The sequence below is a fragment of the Xenia sp. Carnegie-2017 genome, unplaced genomic scaffold (assembly GCF_021976095.1).
Source record: "Xenia sp. Carnegie-2017 unplaced genomic scaffold, XeniaSp_v1 HiC_scaffold_23, whole genome shotgun sequence".
Taxonomy (NCBI): domain Eukaryota; kingdom Metazoa; phylum Cnidaria; class Anthozoa; order Malacalcyonacea; family Xeniidae; genus Xenia; species Xenia sp. Carnegie-2017.
The window spans coordinates 7,991,393-8,009,061 of record NW_025813486.1 but is presented as its reverse complement, the minus strand read 5'-3'; the positions used below and the strand labels follow the sequence as shown (position 1 = coordinate 8,009,061).

Below are 17,669 nucleotides of genomic sequence, written 5' to 3'. Positions count from 1 at the left end.
AAGATGGTGCATTTTGTCTGCCATGTGTACTGTTTGGAAAAGAAACTGGTAACAATGGTGACAATATCACCAATCTTTTTAAAGAACCGTTGACCTACTGGTAGAGCGCGGTGAAAAGGCTTGAAGATCACGACAGAGCATCTTCCGTTCACCGAGACTCTGTTCTGCGTGCATCTTGTTTTGAAGAAGTAATACTTAGAAAGGCTGATGGTATAAATGAGCAAGTTGATGGTCTCCTCATCAAAAGGATTATGTACAATTGACATATTCTGCGTGCTATGGTTGATACAGTTATTTTATGTGGCAGGCAAAATCTAGCTTTAAGAATTCATCGTGATGATTCTAACCAATATTCATCAAGTAATCCGGGAAATTTTCAAGCCCTCCTTGATTACAGAATTTCTAGTGGAGACAAAGGGCTGGCGGAACATTTTAACTGGCTAAGAAGACTGCAACCTATCGTTCCAAGACCATTCAAAACAAACTTGTCACCAAATGCGGGAAGCAAATTGCTGACAAGATTGTTTCTGCCATTGTTCTACGCTATGTCGATCAGAACAAACAAGTTAACGAACGATTCATTTGCTTTGTTGACTTCAAAAATGGGACGACTGGTCTTGCTTTGGCCGAAATTATCGAACAGACATTAAACAGCGTTGGGCTCCCTCTTATAAATTGGGGAGGTCAGGGGTACGATGGAGATAGTGCAATGTCCAGCTTAAGAAAGGTCGTACGTGGTCGTACACTTGAGAAGAATCCGAAGGCACTATTTCCTCATTGTTCCAGTCATCGGCTAAACTTGGTTGTTTCCAAAGCTTGTTCAAATTTGCCAGTAAAAGACATGTTGGGTCAAGCTCAACAGATAACACCCTTCTTCAGGAGGTCTCCAAAACGTTCACAGTCTCTTAGCGAAAAAATCATGGAATACGGCTTGAAATTCAAAAAGTTGAAGTCGCCATCCACAGCTCGGTCGGTAGAGCGAATAAAATCTCTTGACGGTTTTCTGGATGCATATGCTGTGATTTACAATGCATTGGATTACATGCAGTTTGGTGACAGTGAGTTCAAAGATGCAACCAAGTGATGCACAAGCCCGTTTTTGGAGCATTGGGAGTTTTGAGTTTATTGTTTCTTTCGTCATAACTCAAAATATTTTAGATTATACGTTACCTTTGACTTCTCAGTTACAACAACGGAAAATCGACATTCTCCAGTCAATCAAATTGATTAACCTTTTGAAAGATGAACTTGTCAGGTTACTGCTCTTGAGCAAGCTCGTGAAGAAAAGCTTATCAATCCCGAGTCCATGCCTCGGATATTCAACAGGCAAATGAAAAGAGAAAACTTTAAAGTTACAACACCACGCGATTATTACATATTCAAACTTACTATTTCTCTTCTTGACCATGTCATTGACGAAATTCGATCTCGTTTTCCAACAGAAATGTGTAATCTTTACAATGGCTTTTATACTATCCCTCACAATTTCATTCATTGTGAAGGTGTTAACTGGTAGAACGAGTTCATAAAATTCCTAATTGCCTACAAAGACGATATGCCAAATTTTCGCGCTGTTCACGCAGAGCTAGAGTTGTGGGAGATGAGCTGGAAGAATGGCTATGAAAACATAGAATACGACAACATTGCTGATACTTTTAATAAATTCAATGATACGGCGTTTCCTAATATCTTCGCTGCTCTGAAAATTCTCGCTGTCATTCCTGTTACTACATGTGAATGTGAGCGCACAGTCTCGGCCTTACGTCGAATGAAAACGTGGTTGAGAAGCACTATGTCAAACGAAAGATTGAACGGTCTCGCTATGATGCATATTAACAATGACGTTAGCGTTGATGTGGAAGAGATTATCGACACATTTGCCAGGTAAAGCCCTACCAAGATGCAGTTCGTTAATATTTTTGAAGATAAGTGACCTTAATTCACCAGATTAAAGTTTTCCATATTTTTATACTACGTTATAGTACGTCTGCTCTCCTGCTGCTGGAGGAGTGGTATTATCAATGAAAGAAGAAGAATAACATTTATTATTACTTGTTGCCTGCCTTTAGTACGATGATTACATCGTGAACATTTCTTTGCTATATCTACGTATCTTTTTCTGCTGCTGTTGGACAAGTGGTATCAAGTGTGATTAATGGTCAAAAACTTGTGCTTCATTTGTGAGATATAAAAGGTTTCTTTGCGTTTCACGACAAAAAATATGTCATGTTTCTCCCTTTTCAAAATCACTCGTGGATCGGAATGATATCCTCCTGATTGTAAGTTTTGGAGAAGGTATAAAACTTGATAAATCTGATAATAGCGATGAAAATGTTTAAAGGTTAGTGGAATTTTTGATTTTATATCTTTGAAATTTGCGAAAAGTTTACAAACTAAGTAAAGTCAAGTTCTTTTTAAATTTTGTTGTCAAAACGCAAGAAATCGCATTTCTGAGGGATTAAAATTTAAAAATTTCCGCGGGGCATCCTCCCAGACACCCCTACAGAGCTAGCGCCGTTGGCGCTCGCAGTGGTGCATCAGTCACGAAAATTGCTGGATCCGTCCCAGCAAATAACAAACACATTCTATTTTTCTTTCAATTCGAGCAAATAATTGTTTAACAAAACCAAATGACAGAACTGAAAGTTAATGTGAAAAACGTCGACCCTGAATGTCCTCTCGTCGTAGTCGTTAGGAGTTCTCATGACGAATTGTGTAGCTCTGTAAGCTTCTTTCTCCTGATTATGATAAACTGATAAAGTATAATTCGTTGATCTGCACAAGAAATCCAAACTTGGAAGCTGTCTTGACACCTCAGTCCTCACGACTGAAACATTGACATAATACTATTGCAAATTTCCCTTACGATCGACGAATTTTATGCCCAAACAAAGCCCCAAACATTGGTAAAGACATGCTTTTACTTTGAATATCAATTTGATTCTCTGTTGAGGAATAAAACGACAAAAACTGTTAAACTGTATTTTTATAGATCACTCATCTAACTTAATTTATTTGGTTTGTACTACTGTCAGTGAAACAAATGTGATTTACTGCATTCCTTTGGCTATAGCATTAGAAATAGCGTTGCTACTTGCTACTTTAATTCTCCGTTAAAGAGTTTCCGTTGTAATGTTGTGTTTTTTGTTAAAATTACACACATTATCTTTAATTTGTACGTCCAATTCTTCCGCATTTAGGCAGCTGCTACCCACAAAAACTGTATCTCTCAAATGTAAAAATTATACAGTGAACCCATAGGTGCCCCAATAAGTCACTAAGCTAGCTAAATTGTATAAACAAACGATAACTCGCCCCATTTCATTGTAACAAACCATGCGCCGTAAACTTTGTAATAATTGATTATATTTAAGAAATAAAAGATGTTTAGTGTGTTTGCACAGGCTTATGCAAACCTAGGAGACCTTTGAGAGAACTCGAGAGCAGATCAGTGCAAGCCTGAGACCGAAGGTCGAGGGTTGCACCTGCGTAGTCCATTGTTTGCGGCTTATTTGAAATACAGGCCAAAATTTGTACGATCGAACACGGCCAAGACCACACCCAGAACCGTTTTATACGATTGGCGATCCCATAACATTTTTTCTTAAAACATTCCCCAATCTGTCTGTTTGGGTGCGTGCTGTTGTGAGGTCAAGTGAAGAATTTAAAAACAATCCAGAACTCAAGAACTTTTTCAATGAAAGCGAACCACATCAATAAACAGTTTCGAACAGCAACATATAGTTTGTGAAAAGGCAAGTGGCCATAAAATCAAAGATACCATTGTTCAGGATTTTCTTTTTAGTGAACGTAAAATATAAATATTTTTCTGATTAAGTTGGACAATGGATAAGCACATTTCTGATGAATTTAATGAATACAATGCAATAACTGATCATTTACGTTTTAATTCTGTTAATGACAATAATATATTAATGTAGAAATATACAATACGTTAGTAAGTATGAAAACTAATGTAACAACTCAAATAACTATCACAATTTATAAAAGTATTTTGCAATAGTACATTATGGCATTCTAAATGTTACGTTTGCCATGCTTCTCCATTTGACAGGATAAAGAACATGTTAATTCGAACTATTTCGTTGTAAAAATCGTTTGTGCTATTTTTTGCTGGCCAATATTATGAAACAAGAAAATTACAAAATAAAAATAAAAATTACTGGGAATTCCTGACACTTTACCTCTTGCCCCACGATCTCAAGAGGTTAAATCCGAAATATTTTGTATTTTCCTATAAATCATTTCACTCTATTGTGTTACACCTGATCGAGAGTTCCCACAAACCCCTCCGAGGCTTGCATATTCTCAATTTCTTCATATTCATTTCTGTTCATGAATATACACACTGAACACATTAATGCTACCAGTACAGCAACCAAGAATCTTTTTAAGCAAGAGAAAAAGCTTCTTATTTTTTCAAATCCTTATTCAGTCAATGATGGCGGTGGAGATGGGTCATCAGCTGGGTGATGAAAGAGGTCAGGAAGGTCACCAGCTGATTGATTAGCAGCCGTACTTTGGACGTCGTTTCTGTCCTAAAATTTCAGTGATAATATGAAAAATTGGTAATATATAAAGCTTAATACGAGTTCTTGCTACCATTCTTGCTGGTAGCTGCTGGACAGATGCTCCAGTGGGCGTGGTATGTAGATATATTTAGTGTTTAGTTATGGTCATTTCCAAGTAGCAAAATGTGCTTAATTTAGGGGCTGTTCATATAAGCTGGGCTAACCCGCTTTACCGCGGACTGGCTAGCTTTGCCGAGCCACTTTATTATTTGATTCACATTAGGCGGGGGGCCAGGCAAGTATGGAAACAATTAATGACCCACACGGCATAAACGTCTAAATCCTCATATTTCATGTTACTTTTATAAGCTGAAGGAAATTCAATTAAGTTATGCAATGATCTATGGTCTACGGAAAGTTGTTCTTTTGCTGCCCTCAATTTTGCATCGAATTGAATTTTATGAGAATGCGCATAAGTACGTTTGCCCTTGCAAGCCAGGCTGGCCTGCGTCGTGCATTCACATTAACTCGTTTATGCCGAGCTCCCGGCAAGAGGGGCCAGCAAGAGGTGTCAGTTTTTTAAGTTCTCTTGACGATGTTAATGACTTCAAAGTTATGCACAAATTGCAGGTAAAATCTTTTCATTTTATTTGTGTAAATAGTAAAAGATGCGAGATCTCGCTACTGCCGAGCTTTCCCGGCTCATATGAACAAGAACTTTGACCATTTATGCTGTTGAAAACCATAAAAACGATTGATTATTATAGGAAAACGGCTTTCGTATCATGCAAAACTTGTAGTATCAGGATTTATGAAGTAGTGACCATTTTTAGTTCTCTTGACAATGTCAATGATTTCAAAGCTATTCATAAATTGCCAGTAAAAGTTTTCCATTTTACTTACAATATGTGTCCCAAGTGTCGTAACCACAAGCCAGGAAATACAAAAACAAAGGAACCGGATGAACGTCGTAAAGAGATTGAACTGAGATGGGGGATATATATCAATTAAGGGTCCTCAATTTTTTCTTAGTCTTCAAGCCCAAGAGATATTCAGACCTCAGTCAATGTTATCCGCCTCAGCTTCGCTTCTGCAGATAATATTGACATCGGATTAAGTAATTCTTGATATCATGCTCAACCTCATCCAATAATTGCTTCTTATTTAAGAAATGGAAGATGTTTACTGTGTTTGCACTGGCCTCATGCAAACCGAGGAGACCTTTGGGAGAGCTCGAGAGCAGATCAGTGCAAAACGGAAGGTCGAGGATTGCACATGCTCGAGAGTTCTCACAAACGTCTCGGAGGTTTGCATAAGTTAGTGCGAACGCGAAAATCGTCTTTTATTTCTTTTATAAAATAACAATAATTCGAAATAGACAAACATTTTAATTTTTCCTCTAAAATGTATTCATGATCGATTTGCAAATTCACTTTGACTGATTGATTGTTTAGATTGATTTGATTGGTTGAGGTAAGATGTGTTTTCCACTGGCTAATGCAAACTCCGCTCTAGACCAATCAGCGCACGCGTTTCATTATGTGTATTTTATATTGTAGCGTAACGTACTAAATTTCTATTCTGATGATCATCTAAACATTGTTATACGATAGTTTTGTTTGCAATTGCAATTAGGATCTTGCTTCTGTGTCTTACTGACAATAGTTAAAAAACTTAATTCCTCAAGATGTCATACAAAGGCGAGCTGTGCGAACGATCACAAACATCATTTGTATCTCTTTTAGGAAAAAACATATCAGAAACTTAATGAGCCCTTATCCATTTAGTCCAGCTCAGTACACTCTAAACAACAAAGTAGTTTTGAATTACTACAGTCTTATCGGTGTGAATCAACTCAACGTCATATAATAGGTGCATTCTTACCATGTTAGGTGATGGCCGCCATATTGGTGGTCATGTGTACTCAGTCATACACTCATAATAAAAATCTTATGGACACAGAATGTATTTTTCTTTCGATGTTTTACAATTACTAAAAATTTAAGTGTGGATTGAACTGAATGTGGAAAATGACAATCAATTTGAACACATAACAGGAGCATATTAGGATGCAATGAATGTAATGAAATAATTGCCATGCGTTAAGGCTCTGCGCTCAAAGGCTAATTGTAAATCACATTCTTATGTAATCTTATCATATAAAAGTAGGTACGCAATGCGTATATGGGCACATAATGAAGTAGATTGAGCAAAGTTATAATAAAATTATATTTATTACTGTTTACATCAAAGAATTTACACGATTTGAAAAATCTATTTTATCATTACTGTTTTAGTATAGTAATGCGATCTGCATTAAATCTTCGAACTCTAACTTAGATTGCAAGTCACGTGACGGTGCTCGCCCCTTTTTTCTTTAAATAAAGTGACGCCCTTTCTCATTTTTCGCCATTTTCAAATTTTAATACATCATCATTTTTACTGGACAAGTTGTGTTTGAAATAAAGTTTTTTGATGTCGTTCACATGACCGAAAAATCGATGCGCTTGTGACTTGTATTAATTCACATATATATATGCACATGTAAAATTTATGTATATATGGGTATTATACGTTTGTTGTTTCTTTTTTATTACCAAACTTGAAAAAGTCAATTTCTGCAACGGTTTTGAGTTTATTGCAAACAATGTTTAATCCTTGAAAGCAAACGCTTTGCACATTGCAAGTTATCTTCAGTGTTATGTGTTTTTTCAATGTTGTGTTTTGTAAGCTAAATATACATTCATTTGCTTTTTGGCTTTGATTAATCAACCAACAGATTATTGTCATCAGAGTTAAAAGAGGAATGTATGCAATGCAGTTGATGCTGAACTGCATTGCATACAGACATTGTCTCTGCTTAATACACGAGTTGCTATACGCTTTGCGAGAACACGATATAACTCAGGTTTGTCATAATCAGGGAGCCTGCATTTAAAAAATATCTTGTTATTATACGTTTGTCCAACCAATGAATCGACCTTATGTTTAGTTCCGCTTGAATAGATACAAACAATAGACGACAATATCATTAAATGGGCATTTGGTTGGGGCGTGTATTTTTGTAGTTAATATTTCCTATAATATTTTCACAAGACTTTGTTTTACGACAATCCAGCAAATAAAATGGCAAATCCGTAGCAAAACATTTTGAAACCAGCGATATTTTCCTAAGAAAAAGACAAGCGCACTAAATGGTATTCCTCGTCAATGTTCGTATGTCCCTCTATCTCTCAGGATAACGACAGACACTCAGACGGACACTTTTTTAGTAAAGCCACAGAATAAAGATCTTAACAGAAGGTCCACTCGTGTCGGAACTTTGCTGTAAAGGCTAATTGCCCAATATGTGACAGCACATTTCCCTTCTTCAAAATATGCACATATCAATAGAAAATATAAAGAATTGGCTAAGATTTAGAAAATATATGAGTACTCATATCACATTTCACTCTTTATCGAAGGAACTTGAGAGAATTTCACAACAATGTAAAAATTCATTTTTCTAGCAAACTCCTTGCATCAATGAAATTAAAAGACGGCATTGATAGTGCAAAATCAGTCTTAAAATTTAATTCAAAAGTTATTTTTAAATTTCATAAATTATAATGTGAAATATACAGACCTTATATATTGTGCGTTGACATTAGCTGCAATGTTCATTTTGACTTGAATGGCATTGCATGTTTAATTAAACAAGAATGGATTTCAAATTTAAACAACCAAAAGAATAGTTTGCTTAACACTTTGACTACATATCTTTACGATTTGACAAATTATTTTGGGCGTAACAAATCATAATTTGCGTACTGAACTGATCCTGGTCAGAGTTCACCGTTCACTCAGTTAAAATCAAAACTGTATATCGTTAGCCATAAATAAATTAAAGACAAATATGATATTCACAACCACAGAAAGAGACGGGCTTGTATTTTGAAATTAGCATTAGATCCAAGATTTTTTAGTTGACATCGTTTAGATTTTATATTGCGTTAAACAGAATAATTCACAAAAGGATTGAATATATTTTTCAATTAAAACATTTTTAGAAGACTTACCCTGCACTTGCAAAGAGTAAATGGAAAACAATCTGAATTGATACATTTCATCCTGAAGAAACACATGATACAACTCTGTAAATGTAAACTATAAATTCTGTTTTTATTTGTTTTCTCAGCTGTAATTGTTGAGGGTGCGTCAAAATAATAACTGCAGCTCATGCATTATTATGTATATTAACAATTCCATGTACCTTATAGGGCAACATGATAGGTCACCAGCTGATTGATTAGCAGCCGTTCTTTGGACGTCGTTTCTGTCCTAAAATGTCAGTGATAATTTGAAAAATTGGTAAGATATCAATCTTAATACGAGTTCTTGCTACCATTTTTGCTGGTAGCTGCTGGACAGAGGCTCTAGTGGGCGTGATATGTAGATATATTTAGTGTTTAGTTATGGTCATTTCCAAGTAGCAAAATGTGCTTAATTTAGGGGCTGCTCATATAAGCTGGGCTAGCCCGCTTTACCGCGGACTGGCTAGCTTTGCCGAGCCACTTTATTATTTGATTCACATTAGGCGGGGTGGCCAGGCAAGTATGGAAACAATTAATGACCCACACGGCATAAACGTCTAAATCCTCATATTTCATGTTACTTTTATAAGCTGAAGGAAACTCAATTAAGTTATGCATTGATCTATGGTCTACGGAAAGTTGTTCTTTTGCTGCCCTCTATTTTGCATCGAATTGAATTTTATGAGAATGCGCATAAGTACGATGTTTGCCCTTGCAAGCCAGGCTGGCCTGCGTCGTGCATTCACATTAACTCGTTTATGCCGAGCTCCCGGCAAGAGGGGCCAGCAAGAGGTGTCAGTTTTTTAAGATCTCTTGACGATGTTAATGACTTTAAAGTTATGCACAAATTGCAGGTAAAATCTTTTCATTTTATTTATGTAAATAGTAGAAGATGCGAGATCTCGCTACTGCCGAGCTTGCCCGGCTCATATGAACAAGAACTTTGACCATTTATGCTGTTGAAAACCATAAAAACGATTGATTATTATAGGAAAACGGCTTTCGTATCATGCAAAACTTGTAGTATCAGGATTCATGAAGTAGTGACCTTTTTCAGTTCTCTTGACAATGTCAATGATTTCAAAGCTATTCATAAATTGCCAGTAAAATTTTTCCATTTTACTTACACTATGTGTCCCAAGTGTCGTAAACACAAGCCAGGAAATACAAAAGCAAAGGAACCGGATGAACGTCGTAAAGAGATTGAACTGAGATGGGGGATATATATCAATTAAGGGTCCTCAATTTTTTCTTAGTCTTCAAGCCCAAGAAATATTCAGACCTCAGTCAATGTTATCCGCCTCAGCTTCGCTTCTGCAGATAATATTGACATCGGTTTAAGTAATTCTTGATATCATGCTCAACCTCATCCAATAATTGCTTCTTATTTAAGAAATGGAAGATGTTTACTGTGTTTGCACTGGCCTCATGCAAACCGAGGAGACCTTTGGGAGAGCTCGAGAGCAGATCAGTGCAAAACGGAAGGTCGAGGATTGCACATGCTCGAGAGTTCTCACAAACGTCTCGGAGGTTTGCATAAGTTAGTGCGAACGCGAAAATCATCTTTTATTTCTTTTATAAAATAACAATAATTCGAAATAGACAAACATTTTAATTTTTCCTCTAAAATGTATTCATGATCGATTTGCAAATTCACTTTGACTGATTGATTGTTTAGATTGATTTGATTGGTTGAGGTAAGATGTGTTTTCCACTGGCTAATGCAAACTCCGCTCTAGACCAATCAGCGCACGCGTTTCATTATGTGTATTTTATAATTTATATTGTAGCGTAACGTACTAAATTTCTATTCTGAAGATCATCTAAACATTGTTATACGATCGTTTTGTTTGCAATTGCAATTAGGATCTTGCTTCTGTGTCTTACTGACAATAGTTAAAAAACTTAATTCCTCAAGATGTCATACAAAGGCGAGCTGTGCGAACGATCACAAACATCATTTGTATCTCTTTTAGGAAAAAACATATCAGAAACTTAATGAGCCCTTATCCATTTAGTCCAGCTCAGTACACTCTAAACAACAAAGTAGTTTTGAATTACTACAGTCTTATCGGTGTGAATCAACTCAACGTCATATAATAGGTGCATTCTTACCATGTTAGGTGATGGCCGCCATATTGGTGGTCATGTGTACTCAGTCATACACTCATAATAAAAATCTTATGGACACAGAATGTATTTTTCTTTCGATGTTTTACAATTACTAAAAATTTAAGTGTGGATTGAACTGAATGTGGAAAATGACAATCAATTTGAACACATAACAGGAGCATATTAGGATGCAATGAATGTAATGAAATAATTGCCATGCGTTAAGGCTCTGCGCTCAAAGGCTAATTGTAAATCACATTCTTATGTAATCTTATCATATAAAAGTAGGTACGCAATGCGTATATGGGCACATAATGAAGTAGATTGAGCAAAGTTATAATAAAATTATATTTATTACTGTTTACATCAAAGAATTTACACGATTTGAAAAATCTATTTTATCATTACTGTTTTAGTATAGTAATGCGATCTGCATTAAATCTTCGAACTCTAACTTAGATTGCAAGTCACGTGACGGTGCTCGCCCCTTTTTTCTTTAAATAAAGTGACGCCCTTTCTCATTTTTCGCCATTTTCAAATTTTAATACATCATCATTTTTACTGGACAAGTTGTGTTTGAAATAAAGTTTTTTGATGTCGTTCACATGACCGAAAAATCGATGCGCTTGTGACTTGTATTAATTCACATATATATATGCACATGTAAAATTTATGTATATATGGGTATTATACGTTTGTTGTTTCTTTTTTATTACCAAACTTGAAAAAGTCAATTTCTGCAACGGTTTTGAGTTTATTGCAAACAATGTTTAATCCTTGAAAGCAAACGCTTTGCACATTGCAAGTTATCTTCAGTGTTATGTGTTTTTTCAATGTTGTGTTTTGTAAGCTAAATATACATTCATTTGCTTTTTGGCTTTGATTAATCAACCAACAGACTATTGTGATCAGAGTAAAAAGAGGAATGTATGCAATGCAGTTGATGCTGAACTGCATTACATAGCAGACATTGTCTCTGCTTAATAAACGAGTTGCTATACGCTTTGCGAGAACACGATATAACTCAGGTTTGTCATAATCAGGGAGCCTGCATTTAAAAAATATCTTGTTATTATACGTTTGTCCAACCAATGAATCGACCTTATGTTTAGTTCCGCTTGAATAGATACAAACAATAGACGACAATATCATTAAATGGGCATTTGGTTGGGGCGTGTATTTTTGTAGTTAATATTTCCTATAATATTTTCACAAGACTTTGTTTTACGACAATCCAGCAAATAAAATGGCAAATCCGTAGCAAAACATTTTGAAACCAGCGATATTTTCCTAAGAAAAAGACAAGCGCACTAAATGGTATTCCTCGTCAATGTTCGTATGTCCCTCTATCTCTCAGGAAAACGACAGACACTCAGACGGACACTTTTTTAGTAAAGCCACAGAATAAAGATCTTAACAGAAGGTCCACTCGTGTCGGAACTTTGCTGTAAAGGCTAATTGCCCAATATGTGACAGCACATTTCCCTTCTTCAAAATATGCACATATCAATAGAAAATATAAAGAATTGGCTAAGATTTAGAAAATATATGAGTACTCATATAACATTTCACTCTTTATCGAAGGAACTTGAGAGAATTTCACAACATTGTAAAAATTCATTTTTCTAGCAAACTCCTTGCATCAATGAAATTAAAAGACGGCATTGATAGTGCAAAGATCAGTCTTAAAATTTAATTCAAAAGTTATTTTTAAATTTCATAAATTATAATGTGAAATATACAGACCTTATATATTGTGCGTTGACATTAGCTGCAATGTTCATTTTGACTTGAATGGCATTGCATGTTTAATTAAACAAGAATGGATTTCAAATTTAAACAACCAAAAGAATAGTTTGCTTAACACTTTGACTACATATCTTTACGATTTGACAAATTATTTTGGGCGTAACAAATCATAATTTGCGTACTGAACTGATCCTGGTCAGAGTTCACCGTTCACTCAGTTAAAATCAAAACTGTATATCGTTAGCCATAAATAAATTAAAGACAAATATGATATTCACAACCACAGAAAGAGACGGGCTTGTATTTTGAAATTAGCATTAGATCCAAGATTTTTTAGTTGACATCGTTTAGATTTTATATTGCGTTAAACAGAATAATTCACAAAAGGATTGAATATATTTTTCAATTAAAACATTTTTAGAAGACTTACCCTGCACTTGCAAAGAGTAAATGGAAAACAATCTGAATTGATACATTTCATCCTGAAGAAACACATGATACAACTCTGTAAATGTAAACTATAAATTCTGTTTTTATTTGTTTTCTCAGCTGTAATTGTTGAGGGTGCGTCAAAATAATAACTGCAGCTCATGCATTATTATGTATATTAACAATTCCATATACCTTATAGGGCAACATGATAGGTCACCAGCTGATTGATTAGCAGCCGTTCTTTGGACGTCGTTTCTGTCCTAAAATGTCAGTGATAATATGAAAAATTGGTAAGATATCAATCTTAATACGAGTTCTTGCTACCATTTTTGCTGGTAGCTGCTGGACAGAGGCTCTAGTGGGCGTGGTATGATATTTAGTGTTTAGTTATGGTCATTTCCAAGTAGCAAAATGTGCTTAATTTAGGGGCTGTTCATATAAGCTGGGCTATCCCGCTTTACCGCGGACTGGCTAGCTTTGCCGATTTGATTCACATTAGGCGGGGTGGCCAGGCAAGTATGTAAACAATTAATGACCCACACGGCATAAACGTCATAATCCTCATGTTACTTTTATAAGCTGAAGGAAACTCAATTAAGTTATGCATTGATCTATGGTCTACGGAAAGTTGTTCTTTTGCTGCCCTCTATTTTGCATCGAATTGAATTTTATGAGAATGCGCATAAGTACGATGTTTGCCCTTGCAAGCCAGGCTGGCCTGCGTCGTGCATTCACATTAACTCGTTTATGCCGAGCTCCCGGCAAGAGGTGTCAGTTTTTTAAGTTCTCTTGACGATGTTAATGACTTCAAAGTTATACACAAATTGCAGGTAAAATCTTTTCATTTTATTTGTGTAAATAGTAAAAGATGCGAGATCTCGTAAACTGCCGAGCTTGCCCGGCTCATATGAACAAGAACTTTGACCATTTTTGCTGTTGAAAACCATAAAAACGATTGATTATTATAGGAAAACGGCTTTCGTATCAGGCAAAACTTGTAGTATCAGGATTTATGAAGTAGTGACCTTTTTTAGTTCTCTTGACAATGTCAATGATTTCAAACCTATTCATAAATTGCCAGTAAAAGTTTTCCATTTTACTTACACTATGTGTCCCAAGTGTCGTAAACACAAGCCAGGAAATACAAAAGCAAAGGAACCGGATGAACGTCGTAAAGAGATTGAACTGAGATGGGGGATATATATAAATTAAGGGTCCTCAATTTTTTCTTAGTCTTCAAGCCCAAGAAATATTCATCGTATGTGGGTCAAACCACGCGTCATTTACACACCAGAATATCAGAACACTTGGGAATCTCTCCCTTAACAGGGAAGCCTTCCTTATGTCCACCACCATCTGCAGTTCTTTCTCATATAAGAAATACATCTCACTCTGCCGATTTTAATGATTTCTCAATTCTCTCTTCCTCCTCCGACAATTATGACCTTATGATTCATGAAAGCCTTCTTATATCCAAACTCAAACCCTCTCTTAACACCCAAGGCAACTCAATCCCCCTTCACCTTCTTTAATATACCGCCATTCTCACTTAATTCCGTCATCTAAACTTCCTACTCCCCTCACATGTAATTTAATACCCCGTAATATATGCTTGTATTTAATACCTCGTGTATATAAATTAACTCAATTAATCTGAAGATGTCTTAAGTTAAAGACGAAACGTTATTAATAAATTCTTCTCTATTTTATTATTGTGATGGCTTTTTTAAAAGTCTTATGTTGGGCTATTATGTTCATATTGAAAAGTTCTTTTATGGATATATTCATCGGTGCTAGAGCTGTCTCATGACTTCATACAAAGGAATTTGACATACATTGTACCAAGCCACTTAGTAGAGAAACTACTGAATCCGAATCTGTCGGTTGTCTAAGAGCCACAGCAATTGCTACGCTTCTAATGCAGATTCACAATGCTTCACAATTGCTTTCCAGATTGGCAATGCCTTTAAGTCAGATTTGCGAAGTCTTGTACAGTACAAGGTCCTGACTTTAACTAATAATAAAGTAAATGGAACTTAATAGACATTGTTAGATAATTCAAAACTACACCTTAAAATGCAGTGAAAACTTTAGTATTTACAGTTTTCCAGGTAATCATCATAGCTTGTCCATTGAAACCAAGATGGGTCTCTCCCACAAAAATATTTGGAGTGTATATTTAATATTTGTTTCTCTAAGATATGGTCTTTAGCGTCAGTGAATGAGTGATGCATAATTTTTCGAAGTATAACATTTCATATGATGGTACCAAGTCAATGCTCAAAGGGTTCTTTTGTATGAATTTATTGGTGCTTTCATACGATTGTTTATCTATTTGAGCTTGTTAAGTTTTTGCCCTTTCGACCTACACTCAAGAAATCATTCCAGTGTTTGGCACGTAACTCTGCGAAGTTTCTACATAACACTGTCTAAATGCCAATTCGTAATGCAATTCGAGTATAACTTTCTCCATGATAGTTTTGTTTATGACAAGAATGTAACTGACTGTTTCCACTTAGAAGCAAAATGCGTGAAGTGCGCGTGAACAGTACGAGTTTCACAAGTGTATGCATGCGTAGATAGCACAAAATAATGACATTCCAAATTTATCAAAGCGCGTAAATCCCCAAATTTGAAGGAAGATTTCTCTGGATTGGGCACCTGTTTCCCTTGGGGAGCAACGGGTTATAGTTTAGGAGATTATTATCTATCTACTATTGTAAGAATTATGTAGCCTCGAAGTGGGTGCAACGGAACCGTTTTCTGAGCATCTTTTCGATGCTCATCCTACTGTCTAATATTGTAGTTCTGTATTGTGGTGGTAGATTCAAATTGGTGGAAGAGCATCTCAAATTAAAAAAGAATAAATAATAGAAACGTTTTTAATGTATCACGAATCTTTTCAGCGAATATTAACATAAAATTTCAATGACAATGAATATATTTATGACAAACTTTGTACAATAAATATAATGAAATATTTGAACTCACTTTTAATGTAGGAAGACTAAACATTATTTGTTTTGTGTACAAAATAGTCTGAAATATTTTTTTTTATACTGCTCTTAGAAGAGAGCGAAAAGACGCGGCTCGTTAGACGTTTTATGTAAATCAAAACAAGTCATATCTATGCGTGTTTATTTATCGGTTCAGTGACTTTTAATTATATCTTACACTGAATCACAAAAACTGTTTTAAATGATACATTGTAGGTTGTTGACGACATAGAATTTATGGCAAAAATGGATTTTCCTCGAAACACAAATAAGTTTGTTGTTAAAATTAATTAGAAATCACATTGATTTCACTTTCCATTATTTGATAGGTCATTTGAATGAACAGTGACCACAAAGCACATTTTTGAAATTTCAAACATTTTTATAATTTGGTAGTGGATTTATTAGTATAAAGTTTTATTTGAAATTGTGACTATGTTTATTCATCTACTTTATATCTTGTGCATATATTTGCCAAGAAATCTACATGAAGGCATTGCCTATTTATTTTTTCTTTTGTAATAGCTCAATTATTTAGCAAGGTGATTGCGAATATAACTGCATTATATTATGCTATTATACGAATGTAGCAGTGGTTTGAATGCAAAAAACTGCCTAATTTTTCATGGGATTGGCTACAATTCGTTCTAAAAATATAAATAGCTTTATCATATGATTTTTCGTCGTAGCTTAAGCATGAAATCCTTAAATATTAAATTTCATAATAGACTATATATATAGTGCATTGACATTAGATGCAATGTTCATTTTGACTTGAATGGCATTGCATGTTTAATTAAACAAGAATGGATTTCAAATTTAAACAACCAAAAGAATAGTTTGCTTAACACTTTGACTACTTATCTTTGCGATTTGACAAATTATTTTGGGCGTAACAAATCATAATTTGCGTACTGAACTGATCCTGGTCAGAGTTCACCGTTCACTCAGTTAAAATCAAAACTGTATATCGTTAGCCATAAATAAATTAAAGACAAATATGATATTCACAACCACAGAAAGAGACGGGCTTGTATTTTGAAATTAGCATTAGATCCAAGATTGTTTAGCTGACGTCGTTTAGATTTTATATTGCGTTAAACAGAATAATTCACAAAAGGATTGAAGATATTTTTCAATTAAAACATTTATGGAAGACTTACCCTGTACTTGCAAAGAGTAAATGGACAACAATCTGAATTGATACATTCGATCAAGAAGATACACATAATACAACTCTGTAAATGTAAACTATAAATTCTGTTTTTATTTGTTTGCTCAGCTGTAATTGTTGAGGGTGCGTTAAAATAATAACTGCAGCTCATGCATTATTATGTATATTTACAATTCCATATACCTTATAGGGCAACATGATTGGTGAAATTTTATTCTTTGTAAGTTCATTTTTATTCATTATTATATTACGTCTTTATTATATCAGTGAAGAAGCAAAACAAATTGACTTAGAAAAATAATCTGAAAGACATTTTAATGAACAAAAGTAAGTTAAAAATGATATCATTAAACTCTACAAGATGTACATCATCAAAATATGCCAATTCAAGTACCTCTGTTATCATTAAGCGAAGCAAAGTTTTCAACCAGTTCCTATGTGAACAACTTCAATATCGATGAATATGTTGAAAATATGAATACTTTTGTTCTTATTTTGTTGTAAATCTGTAATTTAAGTATTCATCTTCTAAAAGTGCCTCGCACGGCTGAAATTGTCCTCGTCACCTTCAACATTCAAATTGCCATCTTATTTTTCAGTC

The 17,669-nt window shown here is 34.9% G+C and overlaps 1 protein-coding gene across 2 annotated transcripts; it reads right to left on the bottom strand.

Moving 5' to 3' along the window:
• Positions 1-3,850: 3,850 nt before the first annotated feature.
• Positions 3,851-17,181, bottom strand: LOC124448755. 2 transcript variants are annotated; one of them, XM_046999720.1, is made up of 6 exons: positions 17,058-17,181; positions 13,091-13,158; positions 12,897-12,948; positions 8,785-8,852; positions 8,591-8,642; positions 3,851-4,559 (listed from the first exon to the last, which is right to left on the bottom strand). In XM_046999720.1, exons 1-6 carry the CDS (start codon positions 17,121-17,123, stop codon positions 4,449-4,451), a joined length of 417 nt encoding a protein of 138 aa, XP_046855676.1. In that variant the 5' UTR covers positions 17,124-17,181; the 3' UTR covers positions 3,851-4,448. The 2 variants fall into 2 exon arrangements, with proteins under 2 accessions (XP_046855676.1, XP_046855677.1); XM_046999721.1 differs by lacking the exon at positions 8,591-8,642.
• Positions 17,182-17,669: the final 488 nt, after the last annotated feature.